This window comes from Mustelus asterias, chromosome 9 (assembly GCF_964213995.1).
Source record: "Mustelus asterias chromosome 9, sMusAst1.hap1.1, whole genome shotgun sequence".
Classification (NCBI taxonomy): domain Eukaryota; kingdom Metazoa; phylum Chordata; class Chondrichthyes; order Carcharhiniformes; family Triakidae; genus Mustelus; species Mustelus asterias.
In genome coordinates this window covers 8598565-8618291 of record NC_135809.1, presented here as the reverse complement: position 1 = coordinate 8618291, position 19727 = coordinate 8598565, and the positions used below count along the sequence as shown (strand labels likewise).

Below are 19727 nucleotides of genomic sequence, written 5' to 3'. Positions count from 1 at the left end.
CGGGGCCAGCAATCGGGCCTTGGGTAGAGAGGGGGGGTGTGGAGGGCCAGCAATGCAGGGGTTACGGGGCTGGCCAGCAATCAAGAGGCCATTAGTGCAGGCCATTGAACATGCGCTGATCTCAGCACTGACGGATTGGCGCATGCACAGTGGCCAACTCAGCGTGCTGATTTCAGCCTCTCTAGCGGGGATAGGCCCCTGAAATTTAATGATATTCACGCTGGTGGCCTCTGCAGTGCAGAGCGTAGGAAATTCTTCTCTGAACTCCGACTGAAAAAAAAGTGTGAATTACTCCAGTTTCCACACAAATTCGACACTTAGAATTCTTTTGGGAGAATTCCAGCCCACGTTTCTGTGATGGCAACACTTCTATGTGTCAATCCATACCTTTAACTCATTCGTCTTACCTATTATATTCCAAACATTAAAGTAAAGACCATCCGGCCTTGTCTTACTTTCTTGACACTCAACATATCTGAACTCACTCTGACTTGCTTCCTTTACTGTTGCATAATGTATCTCTATTTTACCATTATTCTGTGTCCCCCCTCCCAGACTTGTTTAAATTCCACTCAAAAATACTAGCAAACCTACCCGCAAGGATGTTGGCCCCAATGTGATACAGGTGCAGGCTGTCCCATTTGTACATGGGACGCTCGCTAGCACATGGGCACCAGAAGTAATCCAGTGTCTACAACCATTGAGGTCCTGCTTTTCAATCTACTGCCAAGCTCCCAGAATTCTTGATGCAAGACCTCATTCCTCACTTTGCCCACATCGTTGCTACCAACATGTAGCACAACCTCTAACTCCACACCCTCCCCTTTCTGAATCCATAACCCTGACACCAAGGAGGCAACGCACCATCCTGAAATCACGTCTTTGGCCCCTGAAACACCTGTCTGCTCCCCTGACTGAAGAATCCCCTATCACTATTGCTTTTCCTTTCGTCTTCCTCCTCCCCATGTACAGTCAAGCCACCTGTGGTGCCAGAAGCTTGGCTCTGACTGCACTCCTCGAGCGCCCTCATCAGCTTCCAAAATGGAATACCGGTTAGTGAGCTGGACCCCAGGGGACTTTTGCATGACCTGCATATTCTTCCTGGATTGTCTGGTGGTCACTCATTCTCTTCTTTCCTCTAGTCCCTTGAGCTGCAGTCTGACTACCTCTTTAAATCATGCTATTCACGTAACTCAGCCTCACGGATGTGCCACAGTGTCTGCAGCTGCTGCTCAAGCTCCAAAGCTCGGAGCTCCAGCTTCTGCAACTGGGAACACTTCCTGCAGAAGGTCACCTAGGACACTGGTAGCATCCAAGACTCCCCACGTGACAGGCCACACATTCCACTTGGCTGTCCTCACCTGACAGGTCTTAAATTTGCAATTAATGCCTTAGACTATAACAAATCTAGTTAGAGATAATAAATAATACTTTCCCCAATAAATGATACATTTATTTTAGCTTCAGCTATTTAAATACTGTCCGCAACATCAGTTACTCACCAACCCTGCTTCACTCCTGTGAAGTCACTTTTCAAATTTCTTTTCAATTTTTGAGTTGATTAGCCATGATCATAATGAATGACAGAGCAGGTTCGAAGGGCTGAATGGCCTACTCCTGCTCCTATTTTCCATGTTTCCAGACAGAGCAGCATTGCCTCGGTTTTCTGGAAGATATTGGGGCAGGTGGGCATCTGCCACTAGACTGCAGTTATGTTGTGGCTTTCTAGCATTGTCAATAGATTTGAGGCTTTGTTAAGAGCACAAGGTACTTATCGATAAGAGAAACTTAGATACAGGAAGTCTGCAGCTCTGGGTGCTTACTTCATGGCTGCTGAAAGAAGCCCTCACCCTCTGGTGTGATCACTCACTCTAAGTTTTCATTGGTTCTTCAAGTCAGGTGACCTCTTATGCTGTATTGTCTTAAAGAGACAGACATCACATGCACAACAATTACAAATATTAAAATTCTCTCTGACCCCGGAAGTCTTGTCAGGATCAGCAATGGAGGTCTTTAACATTTACATTCCCCACACATAATTCTTCCCCATGTACACATCTGCCTCAAAAAAAACTATTGGTCCAGTGCAGCTTTGCCACTCTGGCTCAAAGCAGTACATTCCAGAGATCAAGAAAGCATTTAAGTGAGGCCTAAAAGGTTAAACAAAATGTTTGAAACTTTAATTTACATAAATAAATGAATGCACTTAACATTTGTAAGCCAGGTTCCACATTGATGATAGTTTTTTAAAAAATGCAATTCAAAGAAATGATTGTCGGAAACAAATTTTACTTGGTTCAGCTTGCTTGTCCCTCCTCAGTCAATCAGGACCAAAAGAAACATTAATCCCGGTGCATCAACATCTAGTTATACATAACTTTTTTAATTCGTCCTGATGGGTTGCATACAAAAATTCAATTTTTTTTCATATTAAGAAGCTTTTAAAATAAAATATTAATGAGGCATTTATTCATGCTGCAAGTACAATTAGGAACAATGGTTGCAAGGCAGACTGGGTCCATTAAACTCTAACAATAAAATAAAAATGCTTCAAAGGAATAAAAAGGCAAGAGAAATTGTTCTGTTTATAGAGTCAGGCTTAAAACATGGAATATGTTGTAAATACGCTGATGGAGCATATATATTGCTTAACGAATAACAATAGTGTACTAACCATATTATATTATTTGGGAAAATCAATACAGATTGGATTCCAAAGTAGTTTTTAAAAATTAAACATTTACAACTTTTTCTTTCTCTTAATTTATTACCCAGCATTTCAAATAATTATTTTAAGTTGTGATCATCCTTTACTGAGGTGTTTAAATTGTTCATTAGACTGTGAGTGTAGCATTTAAGCAAATTCTTTGAAAAAAAACAGTATTTGCCATTGAAAATTCTAAGCATGATAATGAAAGGTTTTGGTCTGTTGTTGAATTTTTTTTTATGTGCGCACTGTTAACAGGATTACAGATCTTTAATAATTGCCAAAGGGCACATGGGGCAGACAGGTATAGGCATGAGGTGTTTTGCTTAGATTAATGGGATTTCCATCCAGTCGAATCAGCTCCAGGGCCTTGCGAATATAGTGGATGTCCTTTGGATTACAGAAAGTGTCATCATCAATCTGCTGAACATTGTTGTTCTGAAAACATGAAAAAAACCCCAGCACGTTAGTTTAATAGGATGCAGATAGTTGCTTAGTCGTACAGAACATTGCTGAAAAGAAAGGCATATTGCTGAAGTTTTTTATCTTACACTGATCAGGACAAATGCAGAAATGCCAACTTTCAAACAATCACTACAATATATGCTACAGGACAAAAGGCTGCCGATTGGTTAGCAAATTGACTCTGACTGTTCAAGGCATTGCCATGGAGAAAGCAATGGGGAACAATCGGTTCTCCAAGCTCCCGCATCTTTTGAAAAAGGTGGAAGGCTTGAACATATTTCTTTTGTTTGCAGAGAATGGGTCTTTGTGTATGAGTGTAAATAAGCCACGTTATGAACTCAACTGATTATCTTAAATTAGTTGTTAGCACACTGAGGATTGTGTCTGTTTGTGTCCTGATCTTCCCCTATCTCTGCAGCTTCCCCCAGCTCTATAACCCTTGCCTTAACGCTGTGCACAACCATTCTCTCTGTTCTTCTAACTCCAGTTTCTTGTTGGATCATGTCAGTATTTCTTTGACTCATAGCTGGCAGCCTTTCCTACGTCCCACTTACTGGAATTCCCTCCCTAAACATACAACAACATACAGGAGAAGGCTAGCTAGTGCAGAATGTATGTCTCAGACTGTCATGGTGCAACTGATGCACACCATTCCTCCCATCCACATTCCCTGCAACCTCCACCCTCCATCCCCTGTCATCACCAACCAGCTGCACAATCTCTTAGGAAATGCAAAAGAGAACTTCAGACCAAACTGGAGAAAGAATCTTGTGAATTTCTATTCTGACCCCCACCTCCCAAAAGGGATTGAATTGTTGAATGTAAAATCAAATGAAACTCCTGTTAAGAGCTTGATAAATACATTGAGTTAGAAATGGAAAAACATTAAAAAATTGATCCTTGGTGGAGATGAGGGGGCGATCGTGCCAAAAATATTCTAAGTGCCAAACGAGCATGAAAAGGGGAGAAATTTATGTTTTTTTGGGCGTCTTAAAAATGGAATCTTACCTGATTCTGTCAGAAAACAAGGCCAAACTGGTTTCTCGCCAGCAGGGGAAGTGGGCAGGGTTAGCTCACCCAAAAGCTGGCTGATAGCAACAGAGGGTGCAATTGTGCATGTGCAGATCTCTGTGTTCTGTGAGCACAGAGATCTGTCACTGCCTCCCACAGCTACAGCTGGCCTTCATGGCCAATCACCATCCCCCCCCCCCCCTCCGCATCCCCGGCTACTGTGGAACCCCGCAGCTGATCATCCCACCCCGTCCAGATCCATCCCCTCCCCCTGCCTGGACCGATCGTGCCTAAAACCCCTGCCCCTCGCACAGACTGGTCACGCTAGGAGTGGTCAATCACCGGTTGCAGAGTATGCAACGTTCCCCATGCCTCCCCCGATTGCTGTTGCAGTCTGTGCAGCAGTCCCCACCCACCCCCCAGGCCCCTCCCCCATAGCATTGCCAGTGTGCCAGGCTGGCAGTGCCAAGGTGTCTGCTATGCAGTGCTAGGGTGTCAGGTCAACACTGCCCAAGCGACAACTCCCTCTGTCCCCAATCTTGGGGGGGCCTCAATGGCCTCCGATCCTACCGGCAAGGCCATCACGTCTGGTTCCCATTGATGGGGACCAGATATGATCCTCGCCGGAGAGAACCTTCACTGGTGAGGCCACAGAGGCAAGTGACCAGGATGATCTTACTGGCTCGCCCCGCCCATCGGCCAGCGAGCTTGGAAGTAGTTTTGAGACAGGCAATTTACATGTGGGAGAAAGCTGTTAAGAGCTGGAGACCGCTCAGCAAGATGACAGAGAAGCCCATACTTGAGCCGATATACCACACTTGTGAGATACTTCCCCAAGAATTGTCATAGCTTAGAAAATTAAAGTGAATTCATGAGAGCTGTGGAACACATTGGTTTGGTCCAGGGGACATGAAGGAACCCACAAGATCATGTAATATATAGGGAAATGACAGTAGAACAGGGAGTGACTCTTTGCAGCATATGCCTGATCGAAAAGTGTGATGATTATCATTCTATGATTGCATGATAAACAGAGTGAGAATATTCCTGAGGCTGTATTTAATATGATGATTGGTTTGTGTAACAAAACTGAGTTATTTGAGATGGTGCAAGTGTCCGTATTCCTTCTTCTGGTAGCTTGAAGAGATAAGCAAACAGGCATCCAACATATGGCTGATGTATTCCACTGCAAGAGTTATTGGTTGCTGAGATCTATCATAAGGGAGGAAAACTAAACAGTATTGAGCAGAGCAACATTTTCTCTCTCCCTTTCTGTCTCTGCACAATGGTTTACACCCACCTAAGCCTGCCCTAACTCAAGGACCTCCTTAATGCACCAGCAATATGCTTTCCCTCACATCACCACTTGTGGTTAAAACTACCATGTCAAGGAATAACAGCTGAGGACCCATGGCAGCAGTGGGTCCTTTTAAACCATTTCCAGACTGTATAGCCACCCAACATCAGTGGGGTCACCAAGACCATCCAGGCTGCTGCTGTGGAGTATCCACTGACTAAACCTGAAGATGGTCTTTTTAAAAATTAATTTATGGAATGTGGGCATGGTTGGCGAGGCCATCACTTATTGCCCATCGCTAGTTGCCCTTGAGAAGATGGTGATGAGATGCCTTCTTGAATCACTGTAGTCTATGATGTGTAGGTACAACCACAGTGCTGTTTGGGAAGGAATTCCAGGATTTTGACCCAGTGGCAGTGAAGGAGCGGCAGCAATATATTTCCAACAGGATGGTGAGTGACTTAAAGAGGAACGTCCGGATGCTGCATAGGAGACTGTTAAATAAGTTAAATGCCCATGGTGTTAAGATTAGGATCCTGGCATGGATAGAGGATTGGCTGACTGGCAGAAGGCAGAGAGTGGGGATAATGGTGTTTTTTTCAGGACGGCAGCCAGTGACTAGTGGTGTGCCTCAGGGGTCAGTGCTGGGACCACAACTTTTCACAATATACATTAACAATTTTCAGGAAGGAACTGAAGGCACTGTTGCTAAGTTTGCAGATGATACAAAGATATGTAGAGGAACAGGTAATATTGAGGAAGCAGGGGGGCTGCAGAAGGACTTGGACAGATTAGGAGAGTGGGTAAAGAAGTGGCAGATGGAATACAATGTGGAAAAGTGTGAGGTTATGCACTTTGGAAGGAGGGATGGAGGCATAAATTATTTTCTAAATGGGAAAATGCTTAGGAAATCAGAAACACAAAGGGACTTGGGAGTCATTGTTGAAGATTCTCTTCAGGTTAACGTGCAGGTTCAGTTGGCAGTTAGGAAGGCAAATGCAATGTTAGCATTCATGTCGAAAGGGCTAGAATACAAGAGCAGGGATGTACTTCTGAGGCTGTATAAGCTCTGGTCAGACCCCATTTGGGGTATTGTGAGCAGTTTTGGGCCCCATATCTTGGAAAGGATCCAGAGGAGGTTCACAAGAATGATCCCTGGAATGAAGAACTTGTCGTATGAGGAATGGTTGAGGACTCTGGGTCTGTACTCGTTGGAGTTTCGAAGGATGAGGGGGGATCTTATTGAAACTTACAAGATACTGCGAGGCCTGAATGGAGTGGACGCGGAGAGGATGTTTCCATGAGTAGGAAAAACTAGAACCAGAGGACACAACCTCAGGCTAAAGGGATGATCCTTTAAAACAGAGATGAGGAGGAATTTCTTCAGCCAGAGAGTGGTGAATCTGTGGAACTCTTTGCCGCAGAAGGCTGTGGAGACCAGGTAATTGGGTGTCTTTAAGACAGAGATAGATAGGTTGTTGATTAATAAGGGGATCAGGGATTATGGGGAAAAGGCAGGAGAATGGGGATGAGAAAAATATCAGCCATGATTGAATGGCGAAATAGGGCTAGGTGCCAAATCTAGAGATATAATTGGGAAGATTTTTATATGTAGCGGAGTATGAAGATGACTGTGTGCTTTTTTTTAGCATGTGCAAAGGAGCAGAATCAAGTAATAGCCTGTCAATGGTGAGATGGAGTTTCTTAAAACCATCTACAAGGCACAAGTTAGGAGTGTGATGGAATACTCCCCACTTGCCTGGATGACAAGGTCCCTCATGGCAGACTGGTGCAGAAGGTGAAAACGCATGGGATCAGAGGTGAGCTGGCAAGGTGGATACAAAACTGGCTCGGTCAAAGAAGACAGAGGGTAGCAGTGGAAGGGTGCGTTTCTGAATGGAGGGCTGTGACAAGTGGTGTTCCTCAGGGATCAGTGCTGGGACCTTTGCTGTTTGTAATATATATAAATGATTTGGAGGAAAATGTAACTGGATTGATTAGTAAGTTTGCGGACGACACAAAGGTTGGTGGATTTGCGGATAGCGATGAGGACCATCAGAGGATACAGTAGGATATAGACCAGTTGGGGACTTGGGCGGAGAGATGGCAGATGGAGTTTAATCCGGACAAATGTGAGGTAATGCATTTTGGAAGGTCTAATACAGATAGGAAATATACAGTAAATGGCAGAACCCTTAGGAGTATTGAAAGGCAAAGGGATCTGGGTGTACAGGTACACAGGTCACTGAAAGTGGCAATGCAGGTGGAGAAGGTAGTCAAGAAGGCATACGGCATGCTTGCCTTCATCGGCCGGGATATTGAGTTTAAAAATCGGCAAGTCATGTTGACGCTTTATAGAACCTTAGTGAGGCCGCACTTGGAATATAGTGTTCAATTCTGGTCGCCACACTACCAGAAGGATGTGGAGGCTTTGGAGAGGGTACAGAAAAGATTTACCAGGATGTTGCCTGGTATGGAGGGCATTAGCTATGAGGAGAGGTTGGAGAAACTTGGTTTGTTCTCACTGGAGAGACGGAGGTTGAGGGGAGACCTGATAGAAGTCTACAAGATTATGAGAGGCATGGATAGAGTGGATAGTCAGAAGCTTTTTCCCAGGGTGGAAGAGTCAATTACTAGGGGGCATAGGTTTAAGGTGCGAGGGGAAGTTTTAAAAGAGATGTACGAGGCAGATTTTTTACACAGAGAGTGGTGGGTGCCTGGAACTCGCTGCCGGGGGAGGTAGTGGAAGCGGGTACGGTAGTGACTTTTAAGGGGCGTCTTGACAAGTACATGAATGAGATGGGAATAGAGAGATATGGTCCCCGGAAGCGTAGGGGGTTTTAGTTAAATCGGGCAGCATGGTCGGTGCAGGCTTGGAGGGCCGAAGGGCCTGTTCCTGTGCTGTAATTTTCTTTGTTCTTTGAAGCAGACGCGATGGGCCGAGTGGCCTAATTCTGCTCCTATGTCTTATGGTCTTATGGTGATTTTTACATGTATCTGCTGCCCTTGTCCTTCTAGTGGTCATGGGTTTGGAAGGTGCTGCCTAAGGAACCTTGATGAATTTCTGCAGTGCATCTTGTAGATGATGCACAGTGCTGCCTCTCTGCATTGGTGGTGGAGAGAGTGAAAATTTGTGGTTGGGGTGCCAATCAAGCGAGCTGCTTTGTCCTGGATAGTGTTGAGTTTCTTGAGTGTTGCTGGAGCTACACTCATCCAGGCAAGTGGGGAGTATTCCATCACACCTCTAACTTGTGCCTTGTAGATGGTTTTAAGAAACTCCATCTCACCACTGACAGGCTATTACTTGGTTCTGCTCCTTTGCACATGCTAAGAAAAAGCACACAGTCATCTTCATACTCAGCGACATATAAAAATCTTCCCAATTATATCTCTAGATTTGGCACCTAGCCCTAATAATGTCATTTTGGATGGAGTGGTGACAACAGGTTATTGGGTTTTTCACGATAAATGTCCAACTTGGATGCTGCATACTATACCTGTAGGTTAATGGAACGCAGACTCTCAGGCAGAGGAAGTGGGACATAACTCAGAGAATTGCCAGCCAGGTACAGGTACTCAAGGTTGTTCATATCCTATCAATTAAAAAGAAAAAGAAACAATGAGAAAAGAATGCATCACCAATTATCAATTAATATCAATTTGCACAATGCTATGGCAAAATACCTGTGATTGTCATCTCTGTTGAAGATTGGTATAGAGAGTAAAGCTCATTCCTTCGTGCAAGATTATTAATGCTTACAGCTTTTACCCGTAAGAAGTCTCACAACACCAGGTTAAAGTCCAACAGGTTTATTTGGAATCATGAGCTTTTGGAGTGCTGCTCCATCATCAGGTGCCCATCCCTAGTTGCCCTTGAGAAAATGGTGATGATGTGCCTTCTTGATCCGTTGTAGTCCATGTGGTGTAGGTACAACCACAGTGCTGTTTGGGAAGGAATTCAGGATTTTGACCCATGTTCAGTGAAGGGGCGGAGCAGCGCCCCGAAAGCTTGTGATTCCAAATAAACCTGTTAGACTTTAAACTTTAACTTTAACCAGACTTCTTACTGTGCCCACCCCAGTCCAACACTGGCATCTCCACACCATAGCTTTTACCTGAGTCAAGTTTTCACCAAACAGTATTTTGTTTTAAAAATTCAGTAAGTTGAGGAACAACATTATTTGAGTATTTGTCAAAGACTGCCTGAAATGAACTGCAGCCACAAAGTACCTTTTGTGGTGCAGACAAGAGCCAACAGATATGAGTTCTTTTGGCTTTTTCTGATAATCAAAAATGGGTGGGAGTGAATCCACATTCCCATTTTTATTTCCATTGTCTTCAACTGGGAGTGGAGTGGCCTGTGGAGAGAGTGGAGGATGAAAATTTGTGGGCTGTGTTGGGCCCTTTTACAGAGCTCAAGTAGGAGGTTACTCTATTTGCATACTTCAGGTGAGTGCTAGTACTATTACGGGCATTTTGGTCATGTTTTACTGGGCAGCACTGATCCCCACGCTACTATATGCTCCGGAGACTTGGACAACCTATAGCTGACACTTCAAAACACTGGAGAAGTACTATCAGTAGTGTCTTTGCAAGATCCTTCAAGGAAAGGAGGTACACAACAGCAGTGTCCTCTCCCAAGGTAACAAGCCCAGCTTCGAGGTGTTAATCACGCAAAACCAGCTCTGCTGGGCAGGACATGTCATTTGTTTGCCTGACACCAGACTCCCAAAGCAAATGCTCTACTCAAAACTTCACATGCCAGGAGACTCCCAGGAGGACAGTGGAATCACTTTAGGGATGTCGTGAAAGTATTCCTGAAAAGGTCAAACATTCCCATCGACTCATAGTATTCTCTGACTTGTGACCATCCAATATGGAGAAGTTTCATTCAGGAAGGTACTGAAAACATCGAGAGACTTTATCAGGAATGTGCAGAGGTGAAGTCGCAGCATTGGAGAGAGGGCACAAGCCTCCAAACAATCCATCTACTCAACCTTCCAAACACCGCATATGGCAGATTGTGCATTGGATGATCAGGCATCTCAGAATTTATCGTACCAAAGGAAGCAAGTCATCCTCAGTCAAGAGGGACTGCCTAAGAAGAAGGGCACAGAGGCTGGAAAACTGAAAAAAGCGGTGCCTGTTTCTGGAGAAGCAGTCTAACTCCCAAGATGTCCTACGTGTCCACGTGTCCTATCAAATTATCAGGAAGCCTGAAAACTGCAAACACTTTTTAAGAGTCAGATCATCACCGCTAGCTTGGTCCCACTTTCGCTAGTTGGCAGATCGGGTATCAGGAAATGCTTGGCCTGGGAGGCCCCTGTTCTCTGTGAAATGGGGAGCAACCGAGGCAGTGTCCCAAAAAAGGCTCTTGGAAGCAAATGGGGAAAGATGAGATGTGGCGCGTTCAGATCCTGGCCCAGTTTATGGTTCTTTTTGTGCCATCTTCAACGCATTTATGTCGCGCGGACTGTAGACTTTCAATCTTGAAGGTTTGTGAATTTTAATATAACTTTGTTTTGATTTCTGAAAGAAATATCCAATCTCTGTAAAACAACAAGTAATCTTATGGACACATCCTACAATGCTTTTCTATCTGTAAATTTTATTTACTAGACAGACATTTTCATAAAGTTGCCATTGTTAAACAGCTTGAAAAGCAGAAATCAAGATAATCCTTCAACCAACACTGCAAAGGCAGATGAATTGGTCATTTATCTCATTGCTGTTTGTGGAACATTAATTTATGCAACCTAACTGCCATATTTTCATACAAAACAACATTGAATTTACATTGTTGGCCATGAACAACTTTGGGGTATTCTGACATTGTAAATGGAGTCACATCAATGTGACTTCTTCCTTTCATCAGATGAGGGTTCAACAAGCTCAAAGTGAACCATCTTTAACATTTATCTTTTCATCAGTTGGATAAGCTGGACCTCGCTGTCAATTTTCATTTAAATTATCTTCATGATTGACAATGAATTTTAATTCATTCTATAACCTGAGCTGGGAGATTGCAGGCAGGAGAATCAGTGCCGCTCTCTCGTGATTTGGGTTATTTGACTAATGAGGGACTTTTGTTTCAAGCTGCACTACATTCCTGATGCAGGGGTGATTTTGACTTTCATGCTGATGTCAGTCGGATGATTAAAGGTTAAGCTGTCCATTAAACATTGTTCGCCAATTTAATTTCTGGTAAATTGAATCGGGAGAGGTGTAAAACAGGCAGCTAAACAGACATCACCCACTTTATACTAATACCCAGAGTCAGAATTACCCTCATTAATACAAGGTATTAATGAGGGTAATTCTCATTAACACAAGGTATTAACAAAGAGGATATTGAAAGTGAATATTTATTATGAAGTAAAGAAGTAAAAAAAACTTAAATGGTTGAAGAAAGTTCCTTAATATTTAATGATTTTGATGTGGGAAAAAATGGCTGCTGGCTCTTCGAAAGCTACTCCAAGTTATCTGTGAGTGGATAATAATTGTGATATTTACGTTGGCAAATTACACTATAAATGTGGAATGCCTAAATGAAAATACTGTCACAAAAAATATGACAAGTAACTTGTGACACTGCTGGCTCACAGCGCCACGGAACCAGGTTTGATTCCAGCCATGTGTGACTGACTGTGTGGAATTTGTACATTCTCCCCATGTCTGCGTGGGTTTCCTCCGGGTGCTCTGGTTTCCTCCCACAGTCCAAAGATATGCAGGTTTGGTGGATTGGCCATGGTAAATACGTGGGGTTGTGGGGATAGGGCGGAGGGGAGGGCCTGGGGGTGGGATGCTCTTTCGGAGAGTCGGTGCAGACTCAATGGGCTAAATGGTTTCCTTGTGCACTGTAGGGGGTTCTATGGTTTTATGGTTGGAATATCACCACTAGGTGGTGCAGGTGAGAAGTGTGTACAGACAAAACGATTTTGAAAGATATGTAGCTGATACACTTAAGGAGCAAAGATCTGCTGCATTGAGGAAACTGAATCAATGATCATATTAATTGAACTTTGCATTTGGCATTTAAGAACATAAGAACATAAGAAATAGGAGCAGGAGTAGGCCATCTGGCCCTTCGAGCCTGCCCCGCCATTCAACAAGATCATGGCTGATCTGAAGCGAATCAGTTCCACTTACCCGCCTGCTCCCCATAACCCCTAATTCCCTTATCGATCAGAAAACTATCTACCCGTGATTTAAACATATTCAACGAGGAAGCCTCCACCACTTCAATGGGCAGAGAATTCCAGAGATTCACTACCCTCTGAGAGAAGAAGTTCCCCCTCAACCCTGTTCTGAACCGGCCCCCCCTTATTTTGAGGCTGTGCCCTCTAGTTCTGGTTTCCCTTCTAAGTGGAAGGTTTGAAAGTTGACTTCATGAAAGACATCTAACAAAAGAGATATGCTAAAGAATATAATAATGGGTCTTACTTTGAATGCCTCTTTCTTTATTCCATTGCTGTGCAGTTTGTTGTAACTTGCATCGATGCTGACCATTGTCTTTGGAAGCTCAGGGAGTTGCACAAGTTCATTTGAAGCAACCATCAGATCCACCAACTCAGGCAGCTGCCTCAAAGCATCTTCATCAATTGAAGAAATCCTATTACCTGTCACGTCAATTCTCTTTAGGTGTTCTGAGATGGTTAAAAAAATCACAATGAATACATTTGGAAACAAACCTTAATTATTGCTTCATGGAGCAAGTAACAAATACAATGGTCCCCACTTAATATCTGTATGGTTTTAACAATTGCCTGACCAAAATAAGCAGCTTGAAATGTGCTCATTTGAACTCAATGTAACACTAAGATAATGTGGCTTTCATATAAGGAATGGATCAACCATTTCCAATATTATACTTGTCAGTATTACAATGTAAGTAAGGCTATTTACATGGTTCCTCCTCTCTTTTGTAGAGCTCCTGACTTCTGTCTTTGCTTCCTGGTTGTACTGCCTCCCTTGCCACCCCTAACTCTGCTTCCTTGCCCCACGGTCTGATCCTGTTTCCTTTCCTGATGCTAGTGGCTCTGTGACACTCAGGAAGGTGACAAGAAGCCTCCTTAGCACCGTCTCCAGCAGCGATACACAAAGGAATTTCACGTCATTCCAATCTTAGTTTTGAAATTTTCAATTGATGCCCCACCCCCCCATCTTCAAAAGGTTTTTTTGGGGGACAGAGATTCTAGATTTTAACCCCCCTTTGTATGAAGAAGTGCGTTCTAACATCACCCAAGGCCTCACTCTGGTTTTAGGGTTATGCTGCCTTTTTTCTAAATTCTCCACCGAAGGATATAGTTAATCTCTGTCAAATCCCCATTGAAGCATTAGCAGTTGGAGACTAACACAAAAGGTGGGTATTTAAGTTAGGATGGCCTCCCAACAAGGCAGCCCAAGAGCATTGCCATGGTTTGAAAAGAGCCTTCAAAAGAGGTCCCATAGGATCAAGTGCCTGTTTCACCATTCAACTAGACCCTGGCTGAGCTACGGAGGTTGGGTGGCAGCTGGCTAGATGGCTCGAATGTGGTGCAGAATGGTGCCAATGGTATGGTTTCAATTCCTGTACTGACCATGGAGCGGTGTCTTCTTAGTTTATCCTATGCTTGATGCAGAGTAGTGCACCTCAAGCTATATAACCACTTGTCTTTCTTTAACAGAGAGAAATGCCTCTAATCCCTCGTGAACTATGAATATCTGCACCTTAAATCTATTTATATCAGCCATGGCTATAAGCCCCTTCACTCAAAACATTAAAGCACTTTGGCTGTTTACTATCTCATTGTTACTTCCATTATATTGTAACCCAAGCAAAGCAAGTTTGCAAGCACCTAAAACATTCTGAAACAGGATTAGAAGACATGTTATATAATCAGATAGTAACATTATCTTCTGTTCCTTAATTACATGCTTGAAGTATATAGTCGTACTTAGCCCATCAAAATCTCCTTTCTTTATGTCGGTGAGCTGGTTAAACCGTGCATAGAAGTGAGTGGTCTCCTTGGGAAGAGGGGGTATGTTTTTGATATCTGTATCATCACAGTAGACAGACCCACTCAGGCAGGTACACATAAGACAGGTTGAAAGCCCTGAGGAATAAAACCGGAAGATGAATACTGGCTTATTGAAGTTGTTCGTTTACGATTCAACAATAACCGTTCAACGTATTTCACCAGGTTTATTTTGCCATTATCTTCATAGGAACTGTAGGGGCCAGATAGCACCTCAAGCCTGTTCTGCCATCCAGGTAAATCATAGCCAATCTATATCTTAACTTTTTCTGGATGCCTGGCTCCATATCTTACACATTCTTGTCCAGCAAAAATCTATTAGTCTCAGATTTAAACTTATTCATTGATCTAGCACCTACTTTTTTTGTGGAGAGGAGTTCTGTACCTCTACCACCCTTTGTGTGAAGACGTGTTTCCTAATTTCTTTCTTGAATTGGCTGGCTCTAATTTTAAGGTTATGTCCCTTTGTTCTAAGCTTCCCCATCAGCAGAAAATGTTTCTCTTACCTACCCTAACAAGTCATTTCCAAGTCCTAAAACCCTGAATCAAATGGCCCCTTGGCTGTCTATGTTGCAGGAATACAAATCCAATTTATGTGATCTCTCCTCATAATCTAACGTTGGACACTCCTTTGAGGATGTCAGTATAACTGGCATTTAGGCCTCTGAATTCTTTTGATAACAAGTATGGAGGTTATGCAGTTACACTGGATTCACATGAATGATTTATGACATGCTAAGTGCTTGCCAGGCAATCTACCTCCTGAAGCAGAGCTTGATACATAAATCGGGAAAGAAGCTACCACCTTTGGAGGACTCATGAAACACACATGGAAAAACATCCAGTTGGGGCAGCACGATGGTACAGTGGTTAGCACTGCTGCCCCATGGCACCAGGGACCCAAGTTCAATTCCGGCCTCGGGTGACTGTCTGTGTGGAATTTGCACATTTTCCCTGTGTCTGCATGGATTTCCTCCGGGTGCTCTGGTTTCCTCCCACAGTCCAAAAATGTGAGGGTTATGTTGATTGCCCCTTAGTGTCAAGGGGATGAGCAGGGTAAATATGAGGGGTTATGGGGATGGGGCCTGGATGGGATTGTTGTTAGTGCAGGTTTGATGGGCCGAATCGCCTCCTTCTGCATTGTAGGGATTCTATGACCCCTAGGACCAAGCTGATGATGTGGGGTCTGTACTGTCAACACCTTGTTGTTGTCTGGCTATGATAGATGAATGAAGGCTGAGTCCTTGAATACTTTCAAGGCTGAGGTTGATATGTTTTTAATCAATGGGGGAAATAAGGAGATAAGGCAGGAAAGTGGACTTTGTGAGTGTTAGATCAGCCATGATCTCTGTAAAACTCCATGGAGGCGAAAAGTCCTGTCACCAAGTTTCTTTATTTACACCATCTGTACATAGCCAGCTCTCCAGTTGCTCCCTGCTGAATGCAGGCTGGGAGACTGACACACCTGCTTTAAATAGGGAGCATGAGACTCCCTGATTTAACCATCAATTAGGATTCATCAGGTAGCTCTTTTAAGGTACCAACCTAATAAACTAACTCAAATTAACTTAGGGACAAATTAAAAGGGGCGGCTCCCCAAAAGGAAGGGGGAACAGCCCGAACCAAAAACAAAGTCGAAAGGAAACTTAAAACGTCAAACCAAAAGGTGATTATCAGGGTCGATAATACACCCCAGCCCCTGCAGTGCCCAGCGGGCACAGAAGGTGTCAACCGCGCCCATGGACACCGCATGCTCCCTCTCTAGGGACACCTGGCCGCGAATATAGCCGTGGTAAAGGGGTGAAGGATTCATCAGGTAGTTCATACTTTAGCAAGCTAACCTCATTAGCCTGGCTGAAGTTATCACAATCTCATTAAGTGGCAGGGCAGGGTCTAAGGGCTGAATGGACTCCTCCCATTCCTATATCTTATAGTATTGTGGTCTCTGTTTCATGGATGCCTTCAATCGTGACATGAAGGTCCTAAACATCAACTATCGCACCTAGGAATCATTAGCTGATGAAAAAGAAAAATGGCTGGCATGCACCATCAGAATGACCAGTCGCTAGAGCAGCTTGGTAACAGACACCAATCAAGGCCAAAAACAACCAATACTTGGAAGCTTTGCATGTGGCACTTGTGGCAGCTAATCTCCCTCTCGAAGATTCACCTTTCATAGATTGAAGGGTGCTGATGATGCATCACTTGACAGGTTGCTATAAAGTCTTCTCTTGGACATATCAAGAGGCTTCCTTAACTTTCCTCAAATTTCTTTTTCACAATAATGCATGTGTCATACACTGACAAATCATAAATATTGAGTGTGTACAGGATGAAAAGATATCCCTGTAGTATACAGTGGATTTTACAGCATTTTGTAAAAGTACTAGATGTATCAAGGTACAATATTTATGACACATTTTTTAATATAACTCTGAATTACATCAAACTTACGTAACTCGAAATTGCTAATAGTTTTTTAAAAATTAAATACTTTTTAAAAACGCTCATGAGATGTGAGTGTCGCTGGCAAGGTCAGCATTTATTGTCCATCCCTGATTACTCTTGAGAAAGACTTGAATATAACTGAATGCTTTGCGAGCGTTTCAGAGCAAACCACATTGTCTGTAGTCATGTGCGTTGGACCTGGTAAGAACAGTAGGTTTCTTTCCCTAAAGGACATTAGTGAACCAAACAGGAGTTTCATGGTCACCTTTACTGGTACTTGCTTTTTATTCTAAATGTATTTAACTAACTGAATTCAAATTCCCCAGTTGCTATGGTGACGTTATGAACTCATGGGTCCAATTTTACCATCGTGTTGTGCCCATCTTCGGGCGCAAAAACATGGTAAAGTCAGGCGTGAGGCGAGTAGCGCAATCTGCGTCCACCTCTGCGCCGGTTCCCCCTTTACCAAGGCCCGGAAATCGCCACGATCGGGACCGTGCCTGAAACAGGCACGATGGCCATTTAAATGCATTTGCATGTATTTAAATTGATTTAACAGACTGCACGTCCAACTTTATTGGCACTTCCCCCTTTACCACTGCATCCATCTGGAATCGGCGCAAAACAGACATACTCCATATAAGTCCGATTCGGGCGCTCCATCAGTGAGGGTCAGTGAGGAGGTAAGTGCCTAGCATCTGACAACTCTCTGCTTGCGATCGGTCGGGGGGAGGGATGGCTAGGTGGGTCCACTGCCATTCTGCTTGAGATCAGTGGGGGGTGGGGGGGGGGTGGGGGGGAAGGTGGGTCCGCTGCCACTCTGCCTGAGATCGGTGGGGGGGCAGGGGGAGGGGCCTGTGATCAATCTGGGTGGCGGTGGGGTAAGAGGGTCAGTAATGTTGATGAAGGGGTGCGACAATGTCTGAGGGGGGTCAGGGAGAGGCATTATCTGGCCTGGGAGGGAGGTGGCAGGGGAGCGGCATTCTATCATTTTTTTCTGCGCAAGTGCAGTTGGAGGCGCTGATCGGAGCTGCAGGGTTTTGGGCGTGTTAAGCCCCGCCCACAGGCTTGTGCAGCGCAACTTGGACTCGCTGATATTTTTGCAGGCAGAGTGCGTATGGGGGCGCCTGAGAACAGGTCTAAAAGTCGGATCTGAAACACTCCCAGTTTCAAGTCTGCCCAGCACTTAGAATCAAAATGGTAAAATAGGGCCCCATGTCTCTGGATTATTTGTCCAGTTTTCTGGAATACTAGCCTGGCAACATAAACATGATGCTGTCATGTGGTATGCTGCACCAAAAAAACATGACTTGTTCGAGGAAAACAAGTGAGGTTTGGAAAAAGGTGGAGAATATCAATTGAAACATATTTCATATCTGGGACAATTTTGAGTACTGATCTCCAGTTTAAAACACTCATATTGCAGCCTATCCGACTGCAAATCCCAGGCAATGTGGATGTTAGGTTTGGATTTTACTTCATTGTCAATGAAATAAATGAATAAATTCCAGAGTCTGGAATTTTCGATGTAATTTAACACTTTTGAATAGTTTTTGTCTGCTGAGGTCAGATCACAAACAGCGGAAAGTCACACGCTGTGGTGGAGCATTCTGAAAAAACGTTCCTTTGAGCAGCCAACATTACAATGAAAAGCAAATTACAAAAGGGCCCTTGTCACCTCCAACAAATATGTTGAAAATAAAACCATCACTCAGAAATCGTGACGTAAAAAGCAAAAAAATGAGTATAAACCACACTAAGTTTTAAATTATATATTTACACTTTTTTAAAATACTGGGAATGTAAATTGTGGCAATCAGCCAAAATTCCATTCAGTGCAAATAGACCCAGATTCTGAATAAAATCTCACATTGTTGCTGCTACAAACCTTCCTTCGACTCAGGGCCAACGAGACCCGGCACACTGGGAGCACCAGGATCCAAAGGTTCATGGGGCACAAACTCTTCTTCCTCGTAGTCACTATCATAGGTAACAAGTTCTCTGTTCCCGGAAGGTACCAGACTACCAATCTCGATCTACAGGACCAAAAAGGCACCATTAAGTTCATTAATTTAAAGAAGACATTCCACGTTTACCTGGATTTTATATTTTGCAACTGAGACAATCACAATCCAATCTGTGTGCTGTCTCCTACCACATGAGGGCACTAACGTCTGATGCCTAAACGCACTCTTGACAAGTTTCTAAAACTGAAAGACTTGCATTGATACAGTACTTTTCACAACTACCGTACATCTCAAAGTACTTAACAGCCAATGAAGATGACCATACTGCGTCAAACTTACTAATGTGTCCAAATTCTATTTCAGCATTAAGAGTTCTTAGACTGTATACCCGGAGAAAAATGTCTTGGTTTTCTTATTTTCTAACTTTTGATTTTCTTTCATCCGATATTAAGTCATTCAGGGGGAGATGGTGGTGTAGTCGTTAGTAATATCACTGGACTGTTAATCTAGACATCCAGGTTAGTACTTTGCTAACAGGGTTTCAGACACCACCATGGCAACTGGTGGATCTTAAACTTAATTAATTAATTCAAAAAGATCTGAATCTTCTCAGTAATGGTGACCTTCTATCATCGATTGATGTAAAATCCCATCTGGATCACAATTGCTCATTAGGGAAGGAAATCTGCTGTCTTTACCTAGTCTATGGTTGACCCTTAACTGCCCTCTGAAATGGCCCAGCAAGCCACTCATTTGAAGGGCAATTTGGAATGGGCAACAAATGCTAGCCTTGCCAGCAACACCCACTTCCCATG

The 19727-nt window shown here is 43.6% G+C and overlaps 1 protein-coding gene across 1 annotated transcript in view; it reads right to left on the bottom strand.

Moving 5' to 3' along the window:
* Positions 1-2161: 2161 nt before the first annotated feature.
* LOC144499073 (epiphycan-like) overlaps positions 2162-19727 on the bottom strand; it is a 33390-nt gene continuing 15824 nt past the window's right edge. Inside the window, exons 2-6 of the mRNA XM_078221135.1 lie at positions 18834-18981; positions 14417-14575; positions 12924-13126; positions 8978-9073; positions 2162-3145 (exon numbers count right to left, since the gene is read on the bottom strand). Coding sequence (XP_078077261.1) covers positions 2978-3145; positions 8978-9073; positions 12924-13126; positions 14417-14575; positions 18834-18981 — 774 coding nt within the window. The 3' untranslated portion in view covers positions 2162-2977. The remainder of the gene's footprint in view (positions 3146-8977; positions 9074-12923; positions 13127-14416; positions 14576-18833; positions 18982-19727) is intronic.